The sequence below is a fragment of the Carcharodon carcharias genome, chromosome 26, assembly GCF_017639515.1.
Source record: "Carcharodon carcharias isolate sCarCar2 chromosome 26, sCarCar2.pri, whole genome shotgun sequence".
NCBI lineage: Eukaryota > Metazoa > Chordata > Chondrichthyes > Lamniformes > Lamnidae > Carcharodon > Carcharodon carcharias.
This window is the reverse complement of record NC_054492.1, coordinates 34,632,632-34,653,442: the sequence shown is the minus strand read 5'-3', so window position 1 is coordinate 34,653,442 and position 20,811 is coordinate 34,632,632. Positions and strand designations below refer to the sequence as shown.

The window sequence follows — 20,811 nt, the reverse complement described above, 5'->3', positions numbered from 1 at the left end:
TGTGAAAGGTGCTATATAAATGCAAGCATTCTTTTTTCTTTCGTTGAAATTAAAATTTTTGTTGTCTACGGTTATATCACTAGATATGAGCAAGAAGCCAGTATGCCTTGGTTTGAATTGACCATATTATCTAGCCATCTGGGAGTGGTTAATGACAGAGAGAGGGTTCCTGGAGTCTGCAGAACCACTTCTCGGAGAAATATTGGCAACAGGCAGGGGCTGAGGCCAACCAAGTATTATAGCAGGATATCAGAGTCGTCTAGATAAGTTTTATGCATAGTCTAATAACCATAGATAAGCGCTCTTTTAGTGCTCTTTTAACTGTTGTAGTTAACTTGTTGAGTTGATTTTCAGCTTAACAGCACAGTTCTGTTTCACTGGTTTGTGTGAAGCTGACATGTAGTGCATTACCTAAGGGTTATGAAGTATGAAAGCTCCTGAACTAGAGTACTTACTCCCCAGTTAACTCAAAACTAAACTCATTTAAAAAGGAGGGGTTTGTCCACGAGGGTCATTGTTTGAGTCTGTAACACCAAATGAGGCATTAAATACATTTTATTCATTAGTATTGCTGTAAATTGGAGCCATAGCCAAATAACTGCCTGAAAATGTTTGCTGGCATGATAAGTAATCGGATTTTAATTGTAGGATAAGTTTCCGGAGACAAACATTGGGCAGAATTTTATGGCCCTGTAAAATGCGGTGCACTGTTCAAAAGTCCTTTGACTTCGGCGGGACGATAAAATCCTGCCCGCGTAAAATTCTACCCATTGAAGTGGATGTTGTAAATGAAGTTCAAAATAAAAACAGACATGCTTTTGAAGAAGCAAGAGGCTGGGGGATATCTTGAGAAAGTGGGTTGGCAGAGCCGATCTGTTTAAAAAGGGACAGGCTTTTTGGGACTGATGGCCTTTTCCTAGATTTTTTTTATTCTGTGCTATATTATATAGTGTCAGCTGCTGTTGAATCCATTGCAAAGTTAAATGTTTATCCAAGCTTTTTTTTTTCCTCCTCAGCTTCTGTTACTGATGATGATCAGGGTATTATCCCCCGTGCTTTGGCTGAGATATTTAAGCTGATCGATGAGAACGATGCAGTGGATCACACTGTTAAGGTGTCATACCTTGAGGTTTACAAGGAAGAATTCAGAGACTTGCTGGAGGTGGAAACGGCAAGTAAGGACATCCGCACCCGAGAGGATGACAAAGGAAACACAGGTCAATGAGTTCATATTCAGGGAGGGTGAAATTAAATGGGTCTTCATCCAAAATTATACCTTGTGTCCATGCATTACTAAGCTAGGGGAATTGTAGATTCAGGAGGCAGGCAAGTCTATAAAGAGAACTTATGGCATTGTTAGGATCAGTTGCTAAATCAATGGCAGCTTCTGTTGTTTGGGCACTGCTTTGCTATTCATTGACTTCTGAATATCTGCCTTGTTTCTAGTGCTCTGCGGTGTCAAGGAATGCGAAGTGGAAGGTTTGGACGAAGCTTTGAGCCTACTAGAAATTGGTAACACAGCCAAACACACTGGCACTACACAGGTCAACACAGATTCCAGCCGCTCTCACACCATCTTTACCATTACCATGGAACAGAGGCGAGGACTTGGTCGAACCACACGACTCGCAGCTGCTGCTGGAGATCTGTTAAGTTCCACACAGGTGATAACTTCTAAGTTCCATTTTGTGGACCTGGCAGGCTCAGAACGAATTGTGAAGACGGGCAACACTGGCGAACGCCTGAAAGAATCCATTCAGATCAACAGTGGATTGTTGGCATTGGGCAATGTCATCAGTGCCTTGGGCGATCCAAGGAGAAAGAGTTCGCATATTCCTTATCGAGATTCCAAGATTACCAGAATCCTCAAAGACTCACTCGGCGGGAATGCAAAGACGCTAATGATTGCCTGTATAAGCCCCTCTTCGTTCAACTTTGATGAGAACTTGAACTCTTTAAATTATGCCAAAAGGGCTCAGAACATTAAAAACCGAGCAGTGATAAACTGCAAGAAGGAACAGGATCGTACCAATGAGCTGGAACTGCAAATCAAGACGCTTCATGAGGCTTTGGAGCACAACAAACCAGTGGCACCAAGCAAGTGCTTCAGGCGGTCGACTGAGGAGTACATGGCCCGATTACATGCTGAGAGCTCCCATTACCGGACCTGCACAGATACTGCGTATCGAATCTTTATGGAACTACAGGGAGACAGGAACCTCACGGTAGATCAGGTGCTAAAAGTGAAAGAGTGGATAACAAACGTGGAAGAGACGCGGAGTGAGCTTTCCACTGCCTCTGGCCTGGACAGTGGTATTGAGTGCAATTCAGCTGATGAACCCAAGACCCGGGATGCATCCAAGCCACAGGTACACCTTTGAAGATGGGATTCCACTGGTTAGTCTAAAATGGTGCAAACGTACCAGGAAAAGTTAACACAGATGTCCCTTTTTTCATTATAATTGAGAAACCTAGATGAAAAAAATCAAGGTCCTCGTTGCAAAAGCGTGCAAAATCATAAAATAGCAGTGAAGTGATGTACAGTTTTCGGACTTCAAAATTCATTACTATTTTTTGAATTGAACTGTATCTGCCACTTATCCGCTCATGCAGTTTACTTATTTATAAAATTATCTATCTCATTCACCAGTTTTTCCTTACTGGTCCCTGAGCAGCCTATTCCATGTGTTAATCAACCCTCTGTGTAAAAAAAGTTAAAGGTGTAGAGAATTGGAGAGATCTTTCTCGGACGATTGGATGAACTGGAGCCTTTACCCATGCTGAGCTTCCCTACATTCCTCCTTTAACAGTTCCGTGTTCCATTAGTAACTGTTCTTCTGATGCAGTTTTGTCACCAAGATTTCAGTGAATGAGAGTGTTTGCAGTCACACCATATGGAGCCTTTTCCATGCAGATTTTAATACGGCTTATAATATTTTCATACCGTGTCCACTTAAATTATGATAATCACCAAACGGTATAATTCTAGATTCTGCTCAGCCACTCTGTCATGCTTGGAGGGAGCATTTTGAGGTATGCAACACTAAAATGAAGTCCTAATACTTACAGATCTGTCACTGGTGGTGGAAATAATTTGTGAATTGAATTAATTGCACCATAAATAAAAGTGTATTGTCTTAAATAAAATGTTTCCCATGATGTTTTGGTGCCAACATAGCAGATAACTCAGTGACTGTCTTGATAAATGTTATCGCCACTTTATCTGTGATGGCTGTAAATTATGATATTGTAATTCCCCTCCTCCTTTCTATACAGGGTCCCAGTGAAGTTGACACAGGCCCCAGGCAAGATCAGAAGCAGCTTGTTCCAAAACTGCAGGCAAAGGTTCAGCAGCTAGAGGAAGAGAACAAAGATTTCCTGGCAGCTCTCGAGGATGCCATGGAGCGGTTTAAACAGCAGGTAGCTGCCAAGTGCCTGGGTTTCGTCACAGGTCTAACTAGCTCGAACAGCAGACACAAGGAACTGGACTATTTGCAATGCACAAGAGAATGAGTTTAAATAAAAAATGGACAATAGCTCTGTCAAAAAATGACAGTTTTGTTGAAGAAAATCTAGACTGAGAAATAAACAAGCATCGATCATGCCAGCTAGGTTCAGGGTTTATGCAGGATTATTACTTTATTGGGGCTTCCCTTCCACATTGTAGATCTTACTTTATGGAAACATCGGGTTAGAAATTTTTCTCGGCAGTGGTGCAAAATGAATGACCAAACCGATATTTCCTGTTATACGTAACGCCTGATATTCAGTTCCATTACAGTCAGTGGAATTAAATATCAGGTGCTGCATGTAATGGGCAGCTGCTTCGATATCACCTGTTTTACGCTACCATCTGAGACAAATTTCTACCCATTCATTTCTCTGACCATCACTGGAAATTAGTAAACAGCAGTGTTTATATTCTCTGCAGCCTTCAATCTTCCTTCTCAACAATTCTTGCTTCTTCTTTTAGGTAGCAGTTGACACCAAAAGTAACCTTACAACGCTGGTCAGAAAAGATCAAGTTTCCCTTCACTTTTCTCCAGTGATAGGTTTAGATGCTTGAGATAATTTAGTCTCCTTTCAAGTGCAACTCAGTTTGTCCTATCTTTTCTTTTTCAGGCCCTGACTGTTCTGCTGTACAATTCCAGCATTTTTGTTTTCATAATAGACAGTTATAATGTTTGTTGTTAGCAATGACATGTTAATGCTGTTGTAGGCCTTAAATACTTATCATGGAAGTTACAGCACTGAAGATCCATTTAGCCATGGTGTTTATTAACTCCATGCCAGGGTTGTCTATTCTAATCACATTCCCCTGCTCCTTTCCCTTTCATATTTTTCTTTGCGTGTTTATTTAAGCCCTTGAAGCTGCATCAATCAGAACGTTTAATTGCAATTTGTGATAGTGCATTCCATACTCTGATTACCCCAAATTTTCTTCCAGCCTTCCTGATCATTCTTCTAGTACTAATCCTCTGTTTGTGCCCTGTTTCACTATATATCCTGTCAAATGCTTCCAGAATTTTGAAATTCGATCCGCTAGATTTCACTGCCGCCATCTTAACTTTCTTTGTTCCACTGAACAGAGTTCTAGTTTTTCCAAGTTTCTCATCATAACCAAATCCCTTAATCCCTGGTATCATCTGAGTGAATTTACATTGTGTATTTTTCATGACTCCGTGTGTGCAGAGGCCAAGTGAGGACGTTTCTGTCTCCGCTGGTCTTGGCCGCCAGGCTCACACACAAAGAATTGCCATTTGAGAAATGTTTTGAAAGACAACCAGCATTACATAGAATATATGGCGCTGAAACAGGTAATTTGATCCAACTGGTCTATGCTGGTGCTTATGCTGCATACCAACCTCCTCCCACCCTCCTTCAGCTAAACTTATCAGCATATCCTTCAATTCCTTTCACTCATGTATTTATCTAGCTTCCCCTTAAATGTATCTATGCTACTCACCTCAACTACTCCATGTGGTAGCAAGTTCAACATTCTAATCACTCTTTGGGGAAAGACGTTTTGCCTGAATTCCTTATTGAATCCTGTACCCAATGCGAGTCGCCACTCACAGGAGAGCTGCAGGGAAAATTAGGAAGGAGGGAGGAAGAGATTGTTAATATTTTCTTTTGAATTGTTTTTCAGAATGAAACATTATTGGACCAGGAAGATCAGATTGTTGAATTGCAGAGCAGACTGAAGCTGGTAGGAGGGAATCAGCCTGCAGTGTCAATGGATGAGCTGCTGGAGACTCTCCATCTTGCTGACCTCTGCTGCAGACCCCACACTGCCCCTCAGGGCACTACTCACCCTTGCAGATTAAATGTGCCACATTCCAATCACATTCTCAATGATGAGACTGGAAGAATACATTCCAAAAAGGTGTGTTTCAATTAACCTATGAGATGCCTAGTATACTATTCAGATGTAACATCAGTATTGTCTGCATGCATCACTTGGTCTGCGTGTTAGGAGCTTGTGACTTCAAGCCCTATGAGAATTTGAATACATGATGTGAGCTGACAATCCGGGCAAAGTGTAGGAAGTGTTGTCCTTTGGATGAGGCATTAAGCCATCAGCCATCCCTGCCATTTCTGGGTATTTCAGATGCATGTGAAAGATCCTTTGATACTAGTCAGAGAAGAGAAAGGAGTTTTTTTGATGTTCTTGTCAACACAAGTCCCTCAATCCATAGCAAAAGAAGTGGCTCATTTATGTCACAGATACTTCTGGGATCCTATGTGTAAAGTAGCTGCCATGTTTGCCCACATAACACACTCTGCTCTTCAAAAGTAATTGGTGGTGATGACCTTTTCAGGGAGATATGATTTACACTGTATAATCTCAAGTCTGTCTTCCTTTAATGGTGCAAAGCAAAACTATACTAGATGATATCAACTTACTCCCATAGCAGGAACAGGATTGGGTGACTGCCAGTGGCCCATGGTGTGATTTCATTTACAGCAGCAACCTGCATTTCTATAGCACTTTTAACATACTAAAACGGCCCTGGACACTGCACAGGAGTGCAATTAGGCACAGGTTGACACAAGGCCAACGAAGAAGGGGTTACGGTATTAGGAGGGGTTATGAAAAGGACGGCGAAAGAGGTGGACTTTGAAGGAGAGAGAAGGAGTTTCAGAGTGTTTAGGGCCCAGAGGGTGTGGAAAGCAACTCTGCAAACACAATTACTTTCTAACCCGCTCCCAATTTCATTATGTTTCCTCACTGATCCAAATTCTGTCTTGTCGGTTGAATATAAGTGTCCCCTTCAGTCAGCTGATGTTTGGGAATTGACAAAATGGAAGGCAAAGGATGTTTCTTTGATCCATGGATAACAACAACATCTTGAAGGCCTGTAGGACTGGACGCAGTGAGTGATGAGGCCATGGAAGGATTTGAAAACAAGGATGAGGATTTCAAAATTGAGGCGCTGTTGAATGGGGAGCCAGTGAATGAGGTTCAAAAAGAGTTGAGATACGAAATAAGCACAATTTTAAGTGGGGTAGAAGATGATAGGCCAGCCAAGCAATCGTGGGAATAGCCAAGTCTAAAAGTGCAGTTGAAGGTTTCAGCAGCAGATGAGCTGGGGCAAGGGCAGAGTCAAGCGATGTTGCAAAAGTAACCAACAAACTAACTTACCAGCATTACAAATAAACATCCTCATCTTGTGAAGGCGTTGCCACCTTTCTCGGGTACAGTTGTACTGGTGCCACATACTCTCCAATGCCTCACCCAGTTGACTAGTCCACATATGTATACTGAGATGCAATGGGCTAGCAGATTGTTTTACCAATGGAGGATTACATAGCTGAGCCCAACCTGTCCTTATCTGATTCACACACACATCCAGTAAGGGGGTCACCAGATGGTGATCAGGACTCGAAGCCTGTCTGATTTCCATCTGCTTGCCATCCTGAGTGAGATCAACTAATTCAGCACAGACGAGTGAATCGTTCTGATCTGCAATATTAAAGGCTGCTTATTGACCCACTGAGCCATCAGGATGTTGCCATTGCCAATTATTACAACAGAACTTGTCCATTTAACTTTATCTTTGAAATTTCTGCAATTGGATGTTCAGCAGCAAGTGAGGACAAACTTCCATATGTATTTCTGGCTTTGACTCAGACACCAGTGTCAATCAGTCTTAAACCTTATTCTTGTTACTTTGTATGTTGTCTGACCACAAACCATGTTCTTTTCTTTTATCAATAGATTTGTGCCTCTTCCATGGAGCTTGCAGGTGCTGGGTTTCACAGCCGCAATCATTGCCTGCAGAGGAGCCTGGCAGACAGGGATTCTGCGCTTCATGGATACTTCAGCAAGGATTGCGAAACAATGGTGTCGCGATCTGATGAGGAACCAGAGGAGGATGAATCCTGCGGGAGTAAAGGAAGAAACAGGTAATCCAAAATTAAACTGACACTCACCTGTGTTCTTTCTTAACCTCAGAATGTTAGGGTTCACAGCATTGAATGCACACAGATTTATTAATCATGTAATCGTATTAATGATCCACTTTGACAAAACCTTGCAAGATTTAGCTGGGAAACTCGGTACACATTATGGTTCTGAACTTGAGGTGTTTTTCTAGCCAGACCTTTGAATTCGAAAGTATCTGTTCTAACACCCACACTTTATACCTTTTCTTCAATCCTACTACGTGCCAATTCACATGTTTTTCCATTATCTAATATCATTAGATTCTTTCTATGTCCCTTAACAACAACTTCAGTTTAATTATTTCTTTTCCCAGGACAGCTCCATAACTTTGGTGTAGTTTCACCATGGTTGATCCATCAATCAAATCATTAAGCTGAAGACAGTTACAGAGAAATTAATGGCCCCCCTACAGGCAATGTTATCACTTGTCTACAGTCCTTAAGCAGATGAGCCCTTGTAGAAATTAACGGTCTCTAGAATCCATCCCATGGTTGAATTTTAACTTTCATAATCAATAGTAACTGTAACCTCTTGAAATAATGGCCAAGACTTATAAGCCCGTAACCTCCGAGCTTCTGGGAGTCCTGGTCTGGGGGTGACCCCAAAGATGCACTGCGGAATCAAACCACACCGCCCCCCCCCACCCCCACCGACTCCCTTACAGTAAGTTACCCAGGAAAAGTTAGAAGAATTAAAACCACTTCTAAGTCCTGGGTAACTATTGTACTGAACCCCCAAAGGACTCCCCTCAACCTCAATTCCCCCACTGGAGCTATCCCAGAACACCCAACACCACCCCTACTGACCACCTGACACATGCCCACCCCACCCTCACCCCCACCCACCCACTGACCACCTGACTCCCCCCACATGCCCTGATCACTCAACTAACCCCTCCACCATCCCCCTGGTTCCCTCCCCCTCCCTCCCTCCCTACCGCCCCGGTCCCCCCTCCCCCAGCAGTCCTACCTTACAAACTTACCTCCTCCCTGGTTTGAAAGTGGCTGGACCTTTAAACTTGCCTGCTTTACGGCAGCTAGTGCTGTTTCAAAGAGGGCGTGGCCTCCTTACCTCTGACTGTGCAGCTCTCAATTGAAGGCCTCAGGAGTGCACCGCCCTATACGGTCGTTGCCCAGCCTGAGTCGGAAAGTTAGGCTAGAAAGGATTGCCGGGACTTCAAGGTAGGAAATTAGGAGCAGAGTGGCAATCCAACTCTGATTTGCCACTCCACGGAAGTTCAGGCCCATAGTTTTACCCATCAACTATGCAGCAGGTACCTCCCCAACATGTCTTAATTGGCTTAGCATCACACTTGTACATCATAAAAATTTCAAAAATCTGCTGCTTTTCTGTGAAGCTTAAGAGATATATAGGGTCGGACCTGCAATACTTTCTTTATCTTTCGTGTCATGAGTGAATAAAGAAAACTTGTCTGACTGCTGCTGACTTCCTTAACAACTAAAGCTCTCTCTAGTGTGTCTGCCTGGCATTTCTTCTAATTAGGTTTGCTGTCTAAATTGACCATTGTTCTTTACTGCATTCTATACGAAATGCATATTAACCAAAATGAAGCAAACCTGTCTTATGATTACACTTTTGTTCTTCCAACAGAAAACCCCCTTACAGGGCAAAAGCTAAAAGTTATAATAAAGAAATTAATATAAAGAGAAGTCAATAGCTGTACCATAATACCAATCTGATTAACCCAAGTAGGGACCTTTGCGTTGTCCTGTGTAATATTTTTCTGAGAAATTGAAACATTTTTAATGATTGTGTATTGCTGCGAAGTACTGAGATTAATTTTTTGACCCTTGACAGACACCAGATCAATCGGACATGGACAAAAAGAGATGTTCCTGGAATGGTCAGCACACTGAAAAGCAGAAACAGCCTTAACCAGCTCCAAGACAGTGATTTGAGCAGTCTGCAAAGTGAAGTAATGAAATGTACGCAGCTTGCCACGCCCTGGTTATTAAGACAGCCAAGACAGCAATCAGTCTGTTTAATTCAAAGAGAATCCACTGTTCTTTGTACTATTATTTCCAAATACTGACCCGGCTTTCCTGAAGATAATAACTATCACCAAGATACAGACCTCATAGTTGCTAATTGCCCTTTGGTATATCACCCAAGGGGGTCATGCTTCAGGTAACAGTAATTATATAATAGCGAAGCAGGATTGTGGACAGCATCAAAGCTAAGTCAGATTGACACTTAGACATTTCCACCTTGAATCCCTGACTGGGTCCCCATCTCGGGGACCATCTCCTGCTTTGTCGCAGTGTCTGGATGCATGCAGGTTCTGTGTTGCCTTCAAAAGTGCATTTTTTAATAATTAATTATTTACTCCACTCTTGACTTGCTCACATGTTCAGTGGCCTCTGTCTGAGCATCCGTACAGACCCTAGCTCCTCTTCTGCCCATCATTACATGCTGGATGCCTGGGGCTAGCAGATAATCTCTGTGACCATATGGGCCAGGCTTCTCTAAGTTGCCTTTGTTATTGTATACCTGCACACATACTGTAATTTTGTTACGCTGCAGCAGAACTGGCACCTGGAAACTTGCATGGGGGGTGGCAGAGCATGTCCATGGCCAGTTTTCTGGCTCACCTGCCAAAAGCCCACTGAAACAATTGGCAGAGGAATGCAGAATATGTAGCCCATGATTACAGAATCACACAGTGCAGAAGAGGCCCTTCGGCCCATCAAGTCTGCACCGACACGTGAAAAACACCTGACCTACCTACCTAATCTCATTTACCAGCACTTGGCCCATAGCCTCACATCCCCCCTAAACCTCCTGCCCCTCACCTTGAACTTATGTCCCCTTGTGACTGACCCTTGTGACTAAGGGGAACAGCTGCTCCCTATCCACCCTGTCCATGCCCCTCATAATCTTGTACACCTTGATCAGGTCACCCCTCAGTCTTCTCTGCTCCAACGAAAACAACCCAAATCTATCCAACCTCTCTTCATAACTTAAATGTTTCATCCCAGGCAACATCCTGGTGAATCTCCTCCGCAGCCCCTCCAGTGCAATCACATCCTTCCTATAACGTGGCGACCAGAACTGCACACAGTACTCCAGTTGTGGCCTCACCAAGGTTCTATACAACTCCAACATGACCTCCCTACTTTTGTAATCTATGCCTCGATTGATAAAGGCAAGTGTCCCATATGCCTTTTTCACCACCCCACTAACATGCCCCTCTGCCTTCAGAGATCTATGGACACACACGCCAAGGTCCCTTTGTTCCTCAGAACTTCCTAGTGTCATGCTGTTCATTGAATACTTCCTTATCAAATTACTCCTTCCAAAGTGTGTCACCTCACACTTTTCAGGGTTAAATTCTATCTGCCACTTATCTGCCCATTTGACCATCCCGTCTATATCTTCCTGTAGCCCAAGACACCAACCTCACTGTTAACCACTCGGTCTATACACACTCCTCCTCTAATTTATTTCCTTACTTTCACTCACTAGGCCTCTCTGTCATCCGCATCTGAATGCTCAATTTCGAAGGTTCTCTCCAACCTTCACTGACCCTGACTTGAAACTGGTGGCGGTGAGGAGTGTTGAGTTCATTGACAATCGCTTTAATCTTGGGCTCTCTACAGAGAAGCACTTCACCTGAGTTAGTTGCCTCCATGCAGTGATATGGAGGTGGTAGATCATGGGGTTGAACCCATATCCAAGTGATCCATTGTGCCATATAATAACTCATTACATTGCCTCCCTCTTTTTGAGTGACAGAAGATCCAGAGTACTTGGGCTTCTTTGATAAACTATCAGGTCCAACCATTCTGATTCCATTCTTCACAAAGGCAAGTAAATCAGGGTAGACCCAGCGCAGTCTGGGGCAGATCCCAAAAAAATGAATTATGACTGCAGCTTCTTTCTTTAGATGCATTTCATTTCAGCAGGAGTAGATAGATACTACTCGAAATTATAAAAATTAATAAAACAATCTCTCCCATCGCAGCCCTTAAAAGTTTGCTCCTGTTAGCAATTTTGCTCAGCAGTTTTCAGAGCTCCAGATTGAAGAACCTAAAGGCTCGTCCATACTAATTTCATGTTCTGCAGCTCCACACAGGAAGGGAGACCAGAATGGGGCCCACTCGCTGCCATTCTCTGATGAATTCAGGGAAGGTTCACCTGTATACCATCTCCCGGCGAAGAACTCTGAGTGGAGGCTTGTCCAAGCACAGCACAAGATGCGGGAACTGGCGATCAACATCCGCATGAAGGAAGAATTAATCAAAGAACTCATCAAAACAGGTACAAGTCCATTTTAAAATAGATTTACTTAAATGTTGATACATAAATCAACAAAACACAGGTGAGCTAGTTCGCCAGCTTCAAAATTTAATTGGTGCTCTTTTTGAAAATTGAAATAGTATTACAAAGGCAGTAATATCCTAGGAGCAGTGCAGTATGACTCTGTAATAAGCAAACTTATATCTATATTTGTAATATACTTAAAGCTATGGGTCTGCACCAACCTCCTGTCTGCACCACTGAACTTGCTGTTGTCACTTTTGAATCAGACTTTTTGCGTCCAACTTTTTCCAATAAATTCCTATGTCCGCATTCGATTAGGAAACAATGTAACCATGTCCCTGTGATTATACACTCTGGCCTATGGATTAGCAGAATTTCTCAAAATGTATTTTAATTTTTTGTGTTGCCACTTTTATTGCAGTAACTGAAAATTCTAAAGGATTACATATTTCACAATAACAGGATTACATTTGTCTTTTGTAGCTTTAATACCTTTATTCAATACAGAAAATTAAAAAAAATATATGGAACCTCAAATATCTTTTATAATTGCAACAAGTTTCCCAAATAAAATGAATGAGATAGTAAGACTGTGGCAAGGTATACAAGTTGCGAACTGTTATGTACTGTTAGTTATGTACTGACTTGTGTTTGGATGGTTAGGGAGAGACGCCCAGGCGATGAATAAGCAGTACTGTCGGAAGATTCAAGAGTTGGAACAGGAGGCGGAACAGGCAAGGGCAGAGCTGACTGAAGCTCAGAAACAGCTCCTGGACCTTGAGGAGAAAGAACCCAGGGATCCTATGGAAAGGGCCAAGCTCCAGGAGTACCAGAAAAAATTTGTTGCAGCACAGAGTAAAGTGCAGGTGCGTGAGGTGATGTGGCTGCTACTGCCTCCAGATGAGTGGTTGAATTACACAGGGAAGGTGCAGTGAACAACAGCAAGTGCCAATTCTGCTGGACCAAGTTTAAAAATAATGCAGCGTAACTGGGGCAGTATTTCAAAATGAAAGGGTACAATATGTATTTAGAATAGCAATCTGGCATTTACCTTTGAAGGGTGATCTCATATATAGAATAGTGCTTCAGCATTTATTTTCAAATGGCAGTCTCTTACTGTTGTTTTTTTGTGTCCAGTCTACTTCTGTATTCCTGGGGAACACTAATTGCAAGTGCTATCATGCAATCTTAGTTGTAAAATTCCCACTTTTGAATCATTGTAATACACTTTAATACACATTGTAATATACACCTTGTAATACACTTTAATGCACATTGTAATATACATATTGTAATATACATGTTGTAATATACATATTGTAATATACACATTGTAATACAATTTAATACACATTGTAATATACACATTATAATATATACATTGTAATACACTTTAATACACATTGTAATATACACATTGTAATATACACGTTAATACACATTGTAATATACACATTGTAATATACACTTTAATACACATTGTAATTTACACATTGTAATATACACTTTAATACACATTGTAATATACACACTGTAATATGCATTGTAATATACGCATTGTAATATATGCATTGTAATACACATTGTAATATACACACGTTGTAGTGCACACATTGTAATACACTTTAATACATTTGATTCTAGGAATGGCTGCACTAGATTATTAAATATGCAACTCCCAGATTCAGTGGGAAATCACACACACAGTGATCACTTAAAGAATGCCCTCTTGGGTGAGATAGCAGAAGGTGGTTGGCACGTGTAGTATTATAGCACCTTCAGTTTAAGATACAATTACTGCAGTTAATTTCTGTAGGAATATAGAACTGAAAAGCAGAGAAATTATGTTAAATTTATGTAGAACCTTGATTAGACTGCACTTGGAAAGCTGTGAACAGTTCTGGTCTCTATATGACAGAAAGGATATAGGGGCACTGGGGAAGGTGAAAAATCAATTTACCAGAATGCTAAGCAAATAATTATCAGAAAGGATCGAACAGGTTGAGGCTCTTTGTTAAAAAGAAGACTGAAGGGTGATTCTGATGCAGAGATTTTTTTACTTGCGAGTGAGATCAAAACTAGGGGCCATAAATATAAAAGGTAGTTACTCATAAACTCAATAGGGAATTCTGGAGAAACTTTTTTACTCAGAGAGTGACCAGAATGTGGAACTTGCTACCATAAGGAGCAGCTGAGGTAAATAGCATAGATGAATTTAAGGGGAAGCTAGATATACCCAACATTCTGGGGGTTGCCATTGACCAGAAACCAAACTGGACCAGCCATATAAATACTGTGGTGATAAGAGCAGGTCAGAGGCTGGGAATTCTGTGGAGAATAAGTCACCTCCTGAGTTTCCAAAGCCAGTCCACCATCTACAAGGCACAAGTCAGGAGTGTGATGAAACACTCTCCACTTGCCTGGATGAGCGCAGCTCCAACAACACATGAAAAGCTAGACACCACCCAGACAAAGCAGCCCATCCACCACCTCCAATATCCATTCCCTCCACCCACCAACGCACAGTGGCAGCAGTGTGTACCATCTACAAGATGCACTGCAACAACTCACCAAGGGTCCTACAATAGCACCTTCCAAACCACAAACTTTACCACCTAGAAGGATGAGGGCAGCAGATGCACGGGAACACTGTAAGGATCCCGTTTTTAGAAAATTTGAAGGACATTGAATTTTAGACATTCTTCCTCCTGAATTATTTTTATAAGTTTGCAATATTAATTTGGGGTTGTGAGTATGCCATTCTTTAAGAAACCAGGGGTCAAGACAAATGTCCAGCCAGGAACACCTGGAAAGGAAAGAGATACTTTGTATATCTAAGCTAATGAAGAACTGCTGTTGCCAGGCTAAAGACTCTTGATAATTGGTTAAAAACACCTGGCCTAAGAGAAGTATTCGTTGAGCATCTTAGTCGTTTAAACACTCAGGCAGTGTGTGTGTGTGGATATGCCTTAGAAGCAAGTTGTCTTTTCCTTCTTCTGCCCCATCTCTTTGTTAAACCTTTCTTAGAAATGTCTCATCAGGATAAGTCATCTGTTTTTTTTGAGAGTTCGCTAAATTGTGATAAGTAAGAGTCATCAAGGACAGTTTTACCAACAAATCCATCTGAAAGAACTTGCAGATCTATTGTGACAAGAATTCTGTTAGATCAACAGTGCCGAGATCTCTTTGAATTTTATCCTTTTATAAGAAACTTCCCATATTCCAGCATCTGCATGGGACTGTGTTTGTTTTGTCCTGTTTTATGTTTGTGAGTGTGTGGAGTTCGAATGTGTTTTTTTTTAAATGGGGAAAATTGTTATACTTCTAAACTACAACTTGAATGTTAACCAGTTTATTAGCTTGTTTCTGAATAGTAGTTTGTTTTATAATAAATTAATTTTTGTGTTTACTGAAAGAAGCCTGGTTAGAGGCTTTTTATGCTAGGAATAACAGTGCCAAAGATAAACAATGGGCTAGTTTTTTGGTTGAATTAAACATTCAAACTATTGTTACGACCTGTGGATAAGCGGGGCTGGAATTAACTGCGCGCTCCTACCATAATGGTCAGTAACAACTCCTCCCAACAACCCCTCCCCACCCCCCACAACTTGCCCGCAAGTTCCCCTCCAAACCACTCACCATCCTAACTTGGAACTATATCGCTGTTCCTTCACCGTTGCTGGGTCAAAATCCTGGAACTCCCTTCCTAACAGCACTGTGGGTGTACTTACACCACATGGACTGCAGTGATTCAAGAAGGCAGCTCACCAATACCTTCTCAAGGGCAATTAGAGATGAGCAATAAATGCTGGCCCAGCCAGTGATGCCCACATCCCATGAAAGAATAACAAATACACAAGGAGGAGAAAGAATAGGAGGACAATGTTGATGGGCTAGGTGAGGAGGATGGGAGGAATCTCACATGGAGCATAAACACTGGCATGGGCCTGTTGGGTTCAATGGCCCGTTTTGGTCCTATAAATATTATGTAAAAGATTCATCCAGTTATATTTCCTGGAAAAGTGCTGGATCTTTGTTTTATATCATAAAGCTGACTTTCAGCTGCTGCTAATCTTGACATTAATCCCTTTTCCAGGTGCTCAGACAAAAGAAGCGGGATACAGAGCGACTGGTTTCGTTGTCATCACAGAGTGAGCGGCGAATCCATGAGATGGAGAGAAATGTGCAGCTAATGAAGCAGCAACAGGCATTGCTGCAGAAAAAGCTGAAAGAGGAAATGGATCAGAAAAGGCGACTTGAGACAGAGATGCAGAAAGGAAAACATCGAGTGAAGGTACAGCATGCTGCATATTGGGCTTTCACAGAGGTTGGATAAATTGTCCTGAATTACTTTTCCGAATTCAACCTGTTTTTCTGTGAATAGTGAAACCCAATGAGCGTTCATCTGTATTTGAAGACAGTGAAACCTGTACAAAGGGACCCCTGTGAAAAAACACTTATTGACAATCCCAAAAACTTACATTGTAACAGATGCAAGCTGCACTTTGAAATCACAGGCACTTGCAAATTATGATTACGTTAGTCTTTAATCAACCAAGTCAGTTTATGATGTAAATATATTCCAGATTGCTATTCTTAAATAACTACTTGGACCTGGTGCATAATATTTTGAGTCTGATGTATTTCAGTTCCATCTCTCTACATCTGAAATGCGTTACCTCTATTGTGAGTCGGACAGGCAGGTCAGTGCCAGGTGGAAGCAGGTGATAGAAATGGAGAGCTCTTTACCCAGCATTCCTAGTGGCAGAGAAACCACTCTATCTCTAGGATTGAATGCTTGCCTGGCTCTATCTTAGGGATAGAGTAGTTTCCCTGCCACTATGGATGTTAGATAAAGAGCTTTCCATTCGACATAAGCCGAGAACTGCATAGGGCAACCACATTTCACTCCACTGGTATGTCAGGTACAGATGAGCTGCTAATGGCTCCCGACCTTACCTCCCCCTAGCATTGCAGCATATGGAGGTAAGGTGTCCTGGCCAAGGCTCTGTAGGACATTTATCCCAATTTGGGTGCAATCTCCCAGGCACTCCAGCCCTACAGCAGTTGTTTGGCCCTGTGCAATTGCTAACCTAGCAGATCCCAGGATCACAACATCCCTCAATGGAAATGGATGTTGATGGACTGCAGAACTCAACAAATAGAAATTGAACTGAAAATACATCCCATTGATAGAGCTGCCAGGTAAGGAGATACATCCAATCCTGGGATATTTGGCTCATCCAGTTTACTGTACATACAATGACCAGGAACAGGATATGGGAATGTCCAATGGATTGTGAATGCCCCCATAGATAATGAAGTGCTCATCTTCTTTCTGTGTGCAGGAGCTTGAAATAAAACATAAGCAGCAGCAAAAGATTCTTAAGATTAAAACCGAAGAGATTGCAGCCTTCCAAAGGAAGAGGAGGAGTGGCAGCAATGGGTCTGTAATTAGCCTCGAAGAGCAGCAGGTACATGGAACAACTCAGTAGTTTGCATCTGAACACTGTATAATGGAAGTTCTGACTGGAGCAGTTCAACTTCATCAACAGAATTTTATTTTTAACTGGGTTACTTGTTTGATTCCCTCTGAATTTTCTTTCCTTGGCTCTATCCTGAAGGTGGTGACCATTACTCAGTACAGGCCAATAACTTCAGTGTCAATGAATGAAATTCTGTTGAATCTTTACTTTAACAGCAATTGATGGATCTGTTTTATTATTTAGCAGTTGCCATCTTCTCAACTGTTTTACTGGCATGTAATTACTAATTTCACACAATCGACTCAGGGAGTTACCAGTGAGCTGATTGAACAAGAAATTCAGTGGCTGATCAAGAGGCTTCCTGACTGTAAAAATTAGATAAAACTTAACAAAACTCAGTACAATGCACCTCTCAGTGTTGGACTGAGTCACAAGGACCAGGATAGTCCAGGTCTCTCTCTTTCCTTTCTGTGCTGCATTATCTGATCTCAGCTGGAGTAGGTGCACTCCAGCTGACCTCTGTTCCCAAGGGCCAGGATTTCGATTTCTGAACGTGATCCAGTGATGCTTGTTGGAAGGTGCATGTGCACAGACATTGGGTGAGGACTGGATCAGGCACAGCTGAGCTGCCCTTCCCAGCCAAATAGCCTGCTTGTCCTTGCAGGGTCAGACATTATGAATGGCCAGTTGGGGAAGCTGATGAAGGGCTGCTAGAGCCTATAGGACTGTACCCCATTAAGAATAGCATCTTTAGGACGTGTGAAACAAACCATCAAACACAATCTAATAAGTCTTAATTTACAGACCTCTAAACACATCAGAGCCCTGAAAATCATATGTTGGGATCAAACTGTTGGGTAGCTCCAGCATTGCCCTTTTGCATTACACAGGCAGTCATCCATCTCACTGTGGGGACATCTCGAGCACCTGCCAAAAATGGGTGGAGTTGGGATCACGTATTAAACAAGGCACGGGTATTGCAGTGTGTGGTAGCTGTCAAAGCTTGGGGGCGGTGGTGAGTAAGAGCAGGTATTGCAGTGCTGGGCAGTCATTTTTTCCTGATAAATGGTCGTGCCACTTACATGAGAACTATTTTTGCCCCTGTGCAAGTCACCCACAAAGGCAACATTTCACCCATAGAGACGGGGTTAAGGCCTAGACCACCAGGCGGGGCTCCACAATCATCACAGGCGAGTTGATGTGTCTTATTTCCCCACACACCTCAGGTGGGGCAAAGGAAACTTCCTGCCTGAAACAAAACAACAACATCTAGCTCTTATATAGCATCTCTAATGTAGCAAAAAATGTCATGGCATGGAAGAAGAGCATTATCTCTAAAGGAGAATGACACCAAGTCACAAAAGGAAAGATTAGGACATCAAAGGCTTGGTCAACGTGATGAAGTAGAATGAGTACCTTAAATGAGGCAACTTAAATTTAATGCCTGGGAGATTCTTTCCTCCTACCACAGTCCCTGTACTGGGGTAGGACATGGGAGGAGACCATGTTTGTGGCAGACAGAGGTTCCACTCCACCATGCGGCTGCTCACATCAGAGGCTGGAACCTGATGTGTCCGGGTGCTGACAAAATTGTGGGAGTGCACCTAAAGGCGCACAGATTTTCACGGCCCATGATTTTTTATAAGAGAAAAGCTGCTTTCTGAGTCCTTTGCTCCAAAATCAGTATTGACGATCTATTTTACCTGTAGAAAATTGAAGAACAGAAAAGGTGGTTGGATACAGAGATTGAGAAGGTTCTCGAACAACGGAAGGCGCTGGATGACCTTGAAGAGGAGCTGAAGAAACGAGAGATCATTGTAGAAAAAAAAGAAGCCTTGCTACAGGAGAAGAGTGGGCTGGAGAACAAGAGGCTGCGATCTAGTCAGGTAAACTTATTAGGAACCATGATCTGGACAGGCTAGAAACTGCTATTAGGTGAGAGACTTAGAGGTTGCAACTCAGTCAGATGGAAGAACAAGAAGCTTAGCGTCTATCAGGTTAGAGTCTAAGAGGGCACTATTCAGTTCGGTAAAAGAACATGAAGCCAAGATCTTCTTACATGAAAGAAAAAGTCTGAGAGTTAAAACTGAAGCTCTTATCAGGTTGGAGTAAGGGGTTACGTTTCAAGTGCATGCAGGACTATTAAAGTTTCTTTTCTCCAATTATGTCCCATCCTCTCCTGAAAGGGCTGACTTGCATATGGTTCTACTACTGTCAGCAGCTCTTCTTTACCTTTTACATATAGTGCTATATATATAAGCCTGGAGAATGAATGTTGTCTCACTGTTAAACTGTCACCATACCGAGCCTGATGATGTACACTTAGCAGCAGGGTTGCTGCATACTAATCAGCAGCTGGCTAATTTTCCATTCTGCAGCCCAGGGGAGCTGAGGCCCATTATAACTCGCAAACCACTACCCCAGCTAAAATTATTTTACTCAACACAGACCACAGATCAAACCTGGAATATCCTGGTCTGTGTGGATCTGTGCCATGGTGTAACACATTCACTATTAACATCGGAGTCTATAAAGAAAATTTTTCTGACTTTGTTTCAATTCAAAGACCTCAACATGTTGGCTGTTTTTCTTACTTATCCATTCTTTAGGCTCTGAGCAACAACATTGTGAGAGTGTCAAGCCGCATTGAATCTCTGGAGAAGGAGCTGTCCGAGAAGAATGGGCAATTGCGAAATGGCAGTGCTTGTGACCAACAGGAAATTCGTGAAGAGATTTCCAACCTGCGGCACGAAAAGGATCAGATGATGAAACAGCGCACTGAACTAGATGAGAAGCTACGGATGGGAAACCTGCTGTCAGCAGAGGTGTGGCTCGTAATGAGAGAAAGCAATCTGTTCAGTGGCATATTGTCACATCATATAGAACTACTTGTGTATTAGAGTAATAGTTCCACGATGGTAACTCACCAGTGTGTCCCTGAAGCCATGTATTTCAGTTGAATGCACAGAGCAATTGTATTCATGAGATGGCTAATGGAGGACCATTTGCAGCCTAATCACTGTGCAGTGGAATTGATATTCCACTGTTGCTGAGTAATGACAGAGTGAATTATAGATTCTTGAGCAGTATCTTTGATATAATGAGTACTTACTATAAATGACAGACTTACTTCTTGTAATGTTTTCCTTATCACACTTTGTTCACAGCTTTTCCATTCTAAAGCAGCACATTCTCTCTCTCACCGTGAGCAACACCATCTGTTAAAAAGTATATATTAATTAACATTTTGCAATAAGTCCAAAAATTGCAATGGGTCAGGTGGACTGATGTCAGAATAACCTGCAGTAAGATCATAGCAAAGATGTCCCCTCAATCAAGGTCTGATTGGCTCTCTGTTCAATACAGTGCCTGTGGTCTCATGGTGTCTTTGTTTAACTGGTGTCTTTGTTTCCCCTGCTCACTAGTGGCAGGTATTTGTTTCTGTTTTTCTCCTCCTCTCCTGAAGCTGTCAATTTGTATTGGATTCCATAGGTGACAGCCACCATCTGGAGCTTCAAGTGGCTACTCTTAGTGTGTGGAGAGCTCAGCAGCATGCCTGGTGATGCCCTCACCATTTGAACCATTCAGGAC

General features: G+C 42.2%; 1 protein-coding gene across 3 annotated transcripts in view; it reads left to right on the top strand.

The window, feature by feature from the left end:
* Positions 1-20,811, top strand: part of kif7 (kinesin family member 7) — a 35,883-nt gene that overhangs the window by 6,569 nt on the left and 8,503 nt on the right. For all 3 annotated transcript variants that reach the window (XM_041175094.1, XM_041175095.1, XM_041175093.1), the window contains exons 3-14: positions 1,017-1,217; positions 1,447-2,369; positions 3,277-3,420; positions 5,150-5,386; positions 7,223-7,410; positions 9,269-9,396; positions 11,537-11,731; positions 12,398-12,600; positions 15,831-16,028; positions 17,083-17,208; positions 18,930-19,106; positions 19,830-20,045. In XM_041175094.1, the coding sequence (XP_041031028.1) occupies positions 1,017-1,217; positions 1,447-2,369; positions 3,277-3,420; positions 5,150-5,386; positions 7,223-7,410; positions 9,269-9,396; positions 11,537-11,731; positions 12,398-12,600; positions 15,831-16,028; positions 17,083-17,208; positions 18,930-19,106; positions 19,830-20,045 (2,936 nt within the window). The remainder of the gene's footprint in view (positions 1-1,016; positions 1,218-1,446; positions 2,370-3,276; positions 3,421-5,149; positions 5,387-7,222; positions 7,411-9,268; positions 9,397-11,536; positions 11,732-12,397; positions 12,601-15,830; positions 16,029-17,082; positions 17,209-18,929; positions 19,107-19,829; positions 20,046-20,811) is intronic.